Source organism: Anabrus simplex, chromosome 3, assembly GCF_040414725.1.
Source record: "Anabrus simplex isolate iqAnaSimp1 chromosome 3, ASM4041472v1, whole genome shotgun sequence".
NCBI classification, from domain to species: domain Eukaryota; kingdom Metazoa; phylum Arthropoda; class Insecta; order Orthoptera; family Tettigoniidae; genus Anabrus; species Anabrus simplex.
Window position 1 is genome coordinate 333,061,295 of NC_090267.1, and position 12,402 is coordinate 333,073,696.

A 12,402-nucleotide genomic window follows, 5' to 3' on the forward strand; every position below is an offset into this window, starting at 1 on the left:
GAAGACAGTGGGTGCGAACCCCACTGTTGGCAGCCCTGAAGATGGTTTTCCATGATTTCCCATTTTCACACCAGGCAAATGCTGGGGCTGTACCTCAATTACGGCCACGGCCGCTTCCTTTCCTGTCCCATGGTCGCCGTAAGACCAATCTATGTCGGTGCGACGTAAAGCTAATTGTAATACATATACAGTATATATAAATGAAACACAATAATTTCGTGATTCGCATGTGTAGCCATTGCTAAAGATTTCCAAAAGAATAGTAGTCTGACTTACAGTTTGACTATAGTACTTCTTGTCCGGCCCCGCGGTGTAGGGGGCAACGCGTCCGTCTGTCACCCGGCGGCCCCGGGTTCGATTCCAGGCCGGGTCAGGGGATTTTAATTGTAATGATTAATATTCCTGACAACATTCCACACTACCATCATTCCAATTACACGCAGGTTCATACAATATGGTCCCAGTAGGGGCAAAAGATCCACATGGGTCGACGCCCCGAACAAATAGCATTAAAAAATAGTACTTCTTCCACTTGACCTTGATGATGGGATGCCAACAGTCATCATAAATAGTATTCAATCGTAGATGGGCGAACTTCCGCCATTTAGTAACAGCACATAAGAAGCTTTAGTAAAACTTAGAAGCTCACTTCAAGGTTACTGATTACTCCGTTCTTCAAAATATACGCAGTTATTTCATAACATGATTGTAGCAAATTACGGCGCTTTAGGAATCTATTTCCAGCTATTAATATTCACCACACTCGTATCTACAAGATGGATTTCCTTTGTTATGTAGCCCCCAGAGGTAACCGTACAGAATATGTGTTAAAAATCACACACATAGCATGTATACGGACAGTTGGCCACGATGTACCATATTTCTAAAATGAAACAGCTACAGCAATATCTCATCAAACGATATGTTCCCGGATATGTCCTCTTTTATCGCAAAAAATCGGCAAGTTTTTGGAAATGTTGGCACATGTCCTCTATTTTGGGACTGGGAGCAAAACTTCAATCGAAATCGCAAGCTTCCGCAATCAATATATCGACAATTCACCAGCCACAGCAAAGACAGTTCTATCACAGTAATATGCGTGGGAACACCGTTTTCCTTAGCTGATACTCAATGCTTAAAGAGAAACAATAGAGAGCCAATAAAAACCAATAAGAAGTGTAATTTCAAACATCCAAACTGTTTGGATTTCATAAATATTTGACAACAAAAAGTTACTTAGAAGTTTTTTTGGCATTGTAAGGAATATAGAGATGGAAATGGTTCTCAGGGGCTGCCAACTACGACGCCCCTAGATCAGTAATATTACATCCACTAACTTGCGTCAGACTTTCCTCTTTCTATATGACTACATTGGCTCAACTCTAGTTCCCTTCCGTCCCAACGGTATTAGATTTGCGAGGCCAACGATGTTATTCATTTCATGCACTTTCCGCAATTCAATGCGACGGCGGGTTGGCGCATGTATCAGTGCTGACGGAGGGCATTTTGAACATTTCAAGTGGTATGCTGGTACGTTCTTTTCTTGTGTGTTTCGCTGTGCAGAGTTGTAGAAAATGAGTTAACATGGAAATAAAGAGTTTTCGGAACCAAGTCTATATAACATTTTCTTTTCCTTCGTGTCGGTGCGACGTAAGGTAGCCTAAATTGTAAAAAAAAAAAAAAAAAAAAAAACAACGTGATTCACGTGTGTAACCAGTGACAGAGTTCCAAAAGAACATTAGTCGTGTGAAGAATGTCTCCTGAATGTTTGGCCTGTCTTATTGTTACATTCTGTATATACGTAGTAGGCTACATACTGCCGAAGGGTAGCTGACTGATGCAAGTTGAATAGGCATGTGGTACAAGTGTCATCTTATTCCACCTCTGAGATGTAGTCAGCCCTATGTCCGGCTCGCTGGCTGAATGGTCAGCGTACTTTTCTTCGGTTCAAAGGTTCCTGCGTTCGATTCCCGGCTGGGTCGGGGATTCTAATCGCTTCTGATTAATTCTTCTGGCTCGGGGTCTGGGTGTTTGTGTATGTCCCAACACTCTCCTCTTCATATTCAGACAACACACCACACAACCAACCACCAACAGACACGCGCAATAGTGATTACATCCCTCCATATAGGGTTGACGTCAGGAAGAGCACCCGGCCGTGAAACAGGGCCAAATTCTCATATGCGACACAGTTCGCACCAAAGATCCCACGGATGTGGGAAGAAGAAGAAGATAACATTAAAAAAAAAATTTAGCATACGCAGAATGCGACCAGAGAGAGAGAGAGAGAGAGAGAGAGAGAGAGAGAGAGAGAGAGAGAGAGAGAGAGAGTAAAAGGTGACACTGATTCTGAAGTGTGACTAACCTGTTCATACTTCTCCAGCTCTTGATGGTAGATCTGACGGATCTGACCCAGTTTGGCTCGGTAATCCGAGTGTTCGATGGCATTGTCTGGTTGTCCTGGTCCACCACTCGCCGCCGCAGAAGCACTCGCTGCCGCCCCTGCACCGCCACCCTTCTCAGGACCTGCCACTCCCTCTGCTATGAGCATATTGTCCAGCCTCATGAGCTGTGGATCTGGCGGTTCCTCTTCCTGTGTGTTCCTCAAACTCAGGACTGAAACAACAGAGAGGCAAGGTAAATACAGAGAGAAAGAACCAGGAATAACCTGCAGCTGTAACAATTAAGAGCACATATTCGTCTGGTGGAAATGTTTTAAGTTGTTATATTAAATTAATATGGAACTCTCATGAAGAGACATCAAGAGAAGAGGTATGAGCGATATAATTTTCAACTAATTATTTAGAACGCCTTGTTCGGCGCGATGTACATACTTGACGTAGCTCGAATATTCTCTTCCAACATCTTACTCCAAGGAATTGCATCTATACTCATATTACCCACTCAGAAAAATACTGATTAGATCATAAGCAGATGACGATTGATGTTATTGTTGTTGTAATTGTTTTTAAAAGGCCTAACAGCTAGCTCAGCGGAATCATTATGAGAAGCATCGTGGTCAGTATGTTGATGACACCCAGGGTCAGGTAGTGATTGAATTTCAATTTACGGAGTGTTTCATTTGTCATGCTCTACTCAATAACAAACACCTCTTTCAATAACAAACTGCTGAAACAAGGAAATAATCAACTCGATAATAATAATAATAATAATAATAATAGTAGTAAGGCATGGTCTCAGCTACCTTATGACCTACAGGAGTTCTGATCCGAAGCCATTTAGGCTACCTCTGTGACAATTTTAACATACCATTTTACTTTAACAGATGGCAGAGAAACCGGAACTATGTCGGGCGATCTATGGCAGAGTTTTTAATTCACCTGTAACTGGATCGACTAAACCATGTTATGTTTAGGGATCAGTTGATTCCATGGGATGCATCATCTGAATTAGTTACTTTACAATAAATGTTAAGTTGAAAATGAATAACTATGGTTTATTAACTATATTTTATCCCTTTTGTTATGAACATACTTTATTAATATTTAGTTTCAAACAGCTAGAGATAGGACGAAAAAGAAAATTTGATCATTTTGTACACTTCACAAAACATGCACAACGCAACTGTGCATTTAATTTTTACTTTTGCAAAGTGAGAACTACAAAGTTTAAATAATGAGTTCAGAAGACATTTTTTCTTTCAGGTGTAACTTGTTTCTTAGTTTACTTTTTAATTAAACAATTCTAGTGCCTACCACCATTTTTCCTTCCAGATATAATTTCTTGAATGCATTTTTTATTAAACCATTCTGGTACCTACTAAAACAACCTAAGAAAAACGACACGGCGATCGAAACAAAATATAGGCGTTTTCCCAGTTAGATGTTTTGCATCGCTCCTGGGTCCTGGAAAATGTATTGGCGAATTATATCAATCTAACATGCCCTATCACGAACAGTTGGAGTTTTGGACCATCTGTATTATGTTGGTCATATCATAAAAGCACTTCCCAACTGGCTGTACACTGCTATCATCAGCAGCATTTTCGTTCGACTTTGTATCATGGTCACTACGTTCACACACAGCTCATCACTGATCACTGATCTCTGTCATCGCTTTTCAGTAAACCAGTAAGAATATCAGCCCATTATGACCAGCAACAAACAAAAACCTCGAAATACAAGCACTAACGAATCACAAGTGTCCGCTGAACTTGGATGTTAACGATGAGAAACTAACAACTGTACGCAACAAAACCAATGACTCACGCTACAGCTACTAATTCACTGGACGTTAGGACACTACTGAGAATTTCAAGTCAACTGGTCAAACTTTTGCCCAGGGGAGAGAGAAACAAAATTCCCAGGACACAGGCGATCCAGTTATGGGTTAATGTTGTTGGATATACAACAAATACGTGACCAGAGATCTTGATCATGCCGACATCGTACATAGAGTGCTGAATGAACTTTGTCGCGCCTATCAAAAACCCATCTACCTGAACCAGGTTTGAATGCGCGATCCATGTATCCCCGGAAGCGGATATTCTACCACTCATCCGCAGAGGGAGCTAGCAACCCTATGATAACGCACTCTTTAATCACCTCCTACTATCCCATAGAAATATCTGCTATAAGTACGAAGTCATGTTTTTAACTTCATAATACGAACATGCACTTCAACATAAGCTATTCAAGCACTGATAAAAATTCGTACGACTGAAAGTGTAATCAACAAAACAAACCTTCACAATAAAACAATCTTTCACGTGAAGCTTAGACATTATGACAGTACAAGCGGGAAGACTCCTAACACAAAGTTGTTCGCTGTCCAGCACACGAGATCGGCTCAAAACAAAGGAGAGGCGCTTCTGTTTTAAAGTGTTTTTGTTTGAAACCAAGTAAAACAGTTATTCGAGGTAGTCACGACACTAGTAAAGCAATACACGAAGGGAAGGGACAAGAGTTTTGGCCATCAGCCCAAAGAGGCTGGGGCAACTCATGTTGCGAGTGAACAATTATCACCAGCTCTTGTGTGTCCCCGATCAGTTGCCAAGAGCTGAGAGTTATGGGCCGTCCCTCACAGGAACACTCTTAACATTATCATATAAAAGAGCTATACGAGGCTATCAGCCAGCATAAAACTTGCAGGGAACCGCAGGTCCTCGACAGTCTTTCACCCACATTCAAAGCTAGTCGGTCCAGGATACAATCTAACACGGGGAGGTCACAGTTATGGGGTCACCGCTTTCGTTCAAACTTCCAGAGGTTTATCTACGTCAAATATAAACTGATACGTGTCCAGAGGTTTTTGTCATTGGCCACTATTTAACGAGGAAACTAGTCTCTAAATTTAACATCCTGCTTATCTGTCTCGGGTTCGCGGCGCGCTACCGGATCATGTTTACTTTTACTTTTTTCACGAAATGCGCAGATTAAACACCAGCATTTTACTATTATCCTGGATTTTTTTGTTGTAAAACGTAAACAATTTCACTCTCTCCATCTCTTCAGTGGTTATAAGAGTAGAATTAAAAATAACAGAAAAAGCCAAGATTTGTCAAGTTTCGGGTGGCAAGACAGGACGATAATAAACGAGTTTATGATACAGGTTATAATTAATGTGCGTATTTCCCACGACTAATAACAAAGGAAAAGAAATTCTCTCTTCCCAACGAAGCCTCAATATTCACAGCTTAAATACTTGCCATTAACTCACCTATCACGTACGGCATCCAGCACTTCAGCAGAATATTAATTCTCACGGACTCCAAGAGTGCAATTCAAAAACTAGAACAACCATGCAGGTACACGCGTTCGAATAAATACATCCTAAGTAGTATATAACAAGCTAAGGAAGAACGGAAAAGAAATTCATCTTATGTGGATCAAAGGCCACACTGGAATTATACACAATGAGACAGTAGACCAACTGGTAAAGCAGAGCATCACAGAAGGCCAGTTCCAAGCACTACCCCTACCATACACGGACTTCCAAAGCCACATCAAGGAACGGCTTACAAAAGAGCAACTCAACTCATCAAAGGCAAGCATCCAGAGACACATCCCACAGAAACCATGGTTCAATCCAAATCTCTAACTCGCCGCCATATCACATCAATTATCAGAATGAGACTTGGACATGCATCTTATCCCAGTCAAAGTTATCGAGCCCCAAAATTGTCCCTCTGACCCCAATCAAGAAGCGGACCTCAACCATACAATTTTAGGATGCACTAGATACAAACCACAAGTAACCAATTTATATCAAACGCTTATACACCTCAAAGTTCCACTTCCCACTTCCGTTCCGTCGTTAAGCAGCTATGACATCCGTATATATCAAGCAATAGCCAAATTTTTAAGTGAAGCCAATTGAACATTGTGATACGTTTGTTCTATAGTCTGTAATTAAACTGTTCTCATCCAACACAAGTTCTTGTGCCGTGGCTTTCTATCACCAATTAATCATAATGCCATGAAAGGTCCCATGCTGCAAAGATGTTGCTCTTTGACCTTCCTGTTTTCTAAATGTACAGAGTTGGCAGCATGGCCGTACGGATAATAATAATAATAATAATAATAATAATAATAATAATAATAATAAGGCGGTAGCAGTACTACATATACTATAACCCGAACTGCTAACAGGCTGTTAAACTTACAGGGCCATTTTCTCGTTTAGTAAGGGCCAAAGACACATACTCAAAGACAAGTATGTATATTTTCGACGAAATCAAGTCTGAAAGAAATCGGTGATCCCCATAGCTCCAGCTTCCCGTTGTAAGATGCCAACGTCGAGAGGTTATTTGCTGAATATTGGTGACTATAAGCTAACATGGTTTTAGGGAAAAGGAGCAAAATGCTAAAAAGAGAAAGATGTTCCACCTATTCAATACAATAATATTGTTGCACACATTAATGTAGCAACATGTTTAATATGTTATGGGATCGGTTTCGACATATGTCCATGTCATCATCAGCCGATACAAAAAAATGGCAAGAAGTCAACACAATTGTAACACTTATGACACTTTTCTTGAAGATTTAAAAATAGAAGTTCATGTAGCACTTTTTAGTGCAGATAATTTTTTGTAGATATCTTAGCACTCTTGCTGTAGATCTTGAGGTTAAAAAAATGATGCAGTATAATTCACAATTGTTGTTATTCAAAGAATAAAATTTGTTGCTAGGTAACAAATGATATGATTTTGTTTTAGTACTTCAAAAGGTGGATAGTATGTTATATATAAAAGAAACTCTTAGAATATGAAACTATTAGTACTGATATGGATTTTATGAGATCTAAGGAAAAGAAACGAAATTAAAAATAAGAAATAGAAAAGTGAAAATGGTAAGTTTTGAAGTGCATTTATCCATCCAAGAAGACTGCAGATATTGGGAGTGTCACGTCAACAGCGTAACGAATACTCATGCGTAACTAGTTCACTCCCTCTCATATTCCCAGGTAACCTCAGCGAGGTCCAAAAGAACCCCCATCTAATACAAACATGAAGAGTGAAATCCTAAGAGAAATCTGAAAACGAAACAGGTTATGTATTTATTTATTTAATTTAGCATACAGAGGTATTTACAAGTTATGTAGGCCTACATAACAGACGAAAGATACAACATGGAAAGCTCGAATGCAACATGTTGAACTGTCTAGAACTGCTCGCCACAGCTGCCTTGATCAAACCTTATTCGACTGAGTATTCTCCAATTAAGTCTGGGAAGGTAGAACCCAGCTGGCTAAACACGTACATTTTGAACGATTTCGTGGTAAAACAGAAGAATATTCTGATGTTTCCAGGCATCTGAGGTTGTGAAAGAGCTCCGGGGAAAGTTGTTTGCCGTGTGCAATGATGGTTGCCTAGCTTTCAGTCGCTTACCTTGTACTGTAGTTCTTTGTAGCTGCTTGGATTGGTAAATGTGGATATTTGCAATTTTCTTTCGTGTCTTGAGTAGAGATTCTACTCTCCTCAGTGACGGTGGTGGTAGTATGTTGCTTAGGACAGGTAGCCAGTGTGTGTTGGTAGGACGAATGCAACCAGTATGTCTGATTTTTAGTTCGGTATCCATTATTTTGATACGAACACTATTTAGCCAGATTGAGGAGCAGTATTCAGTAACAAAGATTCAGAGCAGTGGATCGGAGTACGGAAACATTAGCTCCCCATTAAGTCCCTCTTAGTTTCTGGAGTGTGTTATTCCTTTTTTTATTTTTGGTAGAAACATCTGAAATGTGGGTCTTGTATGTCAATGATCCGCCTAAGGTTACTCCTAGGTATTTGGCTGTGATGCAGTGTTGAATTGTTTGTCCTGTGGATGTGACGGCTGGCTTAAAACCTCCATATCAATTGTGGAGGTGGAACGTAGATACAACTGGGTTTTTTTAGGCTCAAGTTGGAGACAGGATCGTTGGAAATAACTTCTTCAGTTCTGACTTAAGTATTGTTTCTGCTTCAGAGAAACTTTGATCTTGACTTGCTCAGGGAATATCACCAGAATAAATTAATTTCCTTGACTTGGTTTCTGGTAAGTCATATGTACAGAAATTGAAGAGAACAGGAGCTAACTCAGATCCTTGCGGAAGCCCATCGTTTATCTTATGTCCTTTTCTCTTTGAATCCTTAGCGGAGATCTAGAAACATATATTCCTCAGCACGTTTCTGATAAGATTACCGGTAGTGAGCTTCAAGCAAGGAATGATACTGATGATGCCACTTATAGGTAAAGATGATACATTACCTTACATCCTCCAGTTGACTCAAGATGACAATTACGAGTAAGAGGGTTGCTTCTCATACTCGTTTTAATTGCCCTGCCCATTTAACCATGGCTAGTGGTTATTGGACGGCAATTCTTCCTACACTCCGTATAAGCTGACGTAAGACAAATCTCTATCAAGTGGTATTTTCAAATACATACAAAAAATCTTCCCACTATCACCTCAACAGACAGTTAATCAACATCAGAGAGCTGAAAGTGACACTGTCGAGTGTCGGTTTCTGGCTTAGAAGCTAGTGCTCTTGTGATAAGTGGGTTCTGAATAGACCTGAAGCCGACCTACCATATGGCCTTCTCCACTACAGCACACGATCAAATCTCCACAAATAACTGAACACCACGATTCTATCAATAAACTGTAGCCTACGATGTCTTAAAATGGAGTAACTACAGCAATTGGGAACACGACAATAATATTATCAATTAACACAGCAAACTCGCGTTTTTATTTTACCCTACTCCATACGATTAATGGCAGAACTATCTATATTGTACCTATACATATAAAATTCCTATGTCCGTCATTCGCAGCGATAATGAGAAAATGACAACGTTTCAGCAACACCGGTTGTTATCTCTCCTTTACAAGAAAAATACAATGAAACTCTTACAACCACGAATGTTGTACTTTTTAAAGAGACGTTTCTTTGAGCGAAGTGATTGTGCCATATTCGCAATGTTGACGCGCACATCTTCACCGGTTGGCATAAAGTCACACTGCATCCATCCACAGTTGATTTTACATGGGATATAAGTGGCCTTCTCTGTGGTGCTCGTGGGACTTCATTCAAGAGGACAAAGAGAAATGGCGACACATAATACAATGAATTCTCTCGCTGAAGCCGAGTTTTGTGTCTGTCACCATATCAGCAATACGGCAATACCATCGGTACCAACCAACGGGAACAGAATAAGATAGAACATATTACCAATGAGCTGCCAGGGACGAAGCAAAAGGACACGCATGGCCGCCATATTGCTGGACCAAAAATATAACGGTTTGCTCTCTATTATTGATCAATTTACAACTTTAAAGCAAATACAAGAATTCTGTATTTTGACTTGAGTTCAATGAGATGTTGAAAGGAGTTGCAACAAAAAGGAGGAAAGCAAATCCGAAATTTACATAAACGACAGGAAATCGAAAACGACAATCAAATTAGCTGCAGATGTTTTGAACCTTTTCAAACGACTTCAAATGTCAGTGCCAGCAGGATTTTATATCCTCGCTGTTTCCGACCCGTATTCAGTCTACCATATGGCGCAAGCTTAAGATCTTAAACCTAAAAATAGTGGAATTGCTGGAGATCCCAACTATGGTAAATGGGTTCTACAACTCAACAATGGAGAACTAGGCCAAAATGGTGTTGCTGAGATTTCACAAAACCAGATTTCAAAATATTTGTTTGGGTTTACATCACATCGTAATGGGAATATTATTCCTTTTCCGAAAGTAACGGAATAAGTTAACGTCATCAACTAACAAGTTCTGAACATTTTGAAAGGTGATAAAATAACTTACTGTCACAAAAAAAGAAAGAGAATGCAGTGAGTTCCCAGTTATGATCAACGATATTCTCAACGAAAGTAGTCGTATCTGAGGTATGAGGTTCTCGTAAGCAGACTTTTCTCAGACACAACTGAACCAATAGATATGTTTATTCTGGGTATCCACATGGTTTGTATTTACGTGAGAGGTGGACTATACTTTGATAATAATTAAAAAGCCGGGCTGAGTGGCTCAGACGGTTAAGGCGCTGGCGTTCTAACCCCAACTTGGCAGGTTCGATCCTGGCTCAGTCCGGTGGTATTTGAAGGTGCTCAAATACGACAGTCCCGTGTCGGTAGATTTACTGGCACGTAAAAGAACTCCTGCGGGACTAAATTCCGGCACCTCGGCGTCTCCGAAGACCGTAAAAGTAGTTAGTGGGACCTAAAGCAAATACTATTATTATTATTATTATTATTATTATTATTATTATTATTATTATTATTATTATTCCTTACAAACTGTTCCTCCAGCGCAGTTGATTGCCTAGTACTCATGACCGAAGAATATTAAATGTATGTACATAATACATAATCTCACGTTTCATGTATGTGCTAATAAAAGGATTGGAGGGGATCCGGACAGCCTGTACGAGGGAAAGGAAGAGGCGCTGACATCCATCACCGTCGAGACGCTCGTCCCATCACCATTGTTTCTCAAATCCTTCCGGTGAAATAGTTTCAGCTTTGATCTATTTCCTGTCACATTTGTCATGCATGGCATCAGATCCTACCCTACGTCCACCATGCACACATCTCCCGTATCCCAAACATGTGTAACACAGAATATTTTCAAAAGAACTTACACATATCTGAACATACTGCGTGTTGCAAGTAGTTCGTATTTTGGTATATTTTCGATAGCAGGACTAACCATTATATGATAGGAAGTCAAATTTTGCTCCAGTGGTCCACATGGGCCGGCTACCGCTTCCCTCAGCCAGCCTGACGCCAGCTGTCAGTCATTTGTCACTGTCGTAAGAAGTGTCGCGCCAGCCGGATTCATAAAGCAATTGTGTCGTTAAACCGCCCGTCCCGGCTCTGTCAAGGTTATGACCAATTCTGGAAGCTGTAAACCCAGAGAAGGTTTTAGGGTCGGTAAAACACAAGGGATGAAGCTCTTGTGGGTAATGGGTGCTTATGGATCTCCGAGCAGCGCGCCGGCCTGCGCTAGGTAAACAAACAGAGCACGCGCTCGTCTCTTACTACAAATACACCCACAGTCGCGCAACAAATCAGGGCAGTCTAAGAGATACGTCACATTGTTGCTCTCTTAAGACAGAGATGATCGACAGAAAACAACATGGTCATCATTATTGAAGATTCTTCGAATCTCGAATTTATCGTGAGTAAGAAAATATCAGGACCCCTAAAAAATGGATGGATTACCCGTATCCCATACATTTTACCTGCTCTTATGCTCAAAGAAGCAGGTCGGATATCTGTGGTGATGAAATTACCTACCAACGACTCATACAGTCTACATAACTATAGTCTATATGCCTAGATGCCTTACAAATTAGTGAAAATAAGTCGTTACACTCTTATCTACAAGGATTGTGAATTACAATCGTGCATGACACTCCCCTCTCTTGAACTCAGAATGAGGACAATGCATTTGTGAACTGGTCAGATCTATTATTATTATTATTATTAACTAAAGCATAATGACCTTAATTTTCCATGCAAGTAAAAGATTATAATGTATATTCTGAAAGAAAGATTGACTCACTTCGTACAATGGCAAATTCCCTCTTAACGATGGGATTTTGTGAAAGGAAAAGGTACCAGAGAACAGATTCCAAATAAGACAAGTAACTGACTGAGAAAAACAGAATTCGACATCCTCATGATGGCATGCTTTCTAGACTAACCAAGGGCCTTCGATTCCTTCAAATGGCAAAATCTGTGGGCAGCCCTTGGAGAAATGGAAACTCAAAACATCCAGCGTGGGTTATAAAAAAATCTGTTATGAGGCAAACGCCGCTAATGTTCGGGTAAACAAACAAGAAATGTTCTGAATATTTCAAAGTGCACAAACGAGTTCCACAAGATCCGACTCCTTGGCTCAATGGTCAGCGCGGAGGCCTTCGGTTCAGAGAGA

At 40.3% G+C, this 12,402-nt stretch overlaps 1 protein-coding gene across 6 annotated transcripts in view; it reads right to left on the bottom strand.

Annotated features, from left to right (window-relative positions):
- Nucleotides 1-12,402, bottom strand: part of exd (extradenticle) — a 706,865-nt gene that overhangs the window by 164,428 nt on the left and 530,035 nt on the right. For all 6 annotated transcript variants that reach the window (XM_067143186.2, XM_067143187.2, XM_067143189.2 and 3 more), the window contains exon 3: nucleotides 2,366-2,616. In XM_067143186.2, the coding sequence (XP_066999287.1) occupies nucleotides 2,366-2,616 (251 nt within the window). The remainder of the gene's footprint in view (nucleotides 1-2,365; nucleotides 2,617-12,402) is intronic.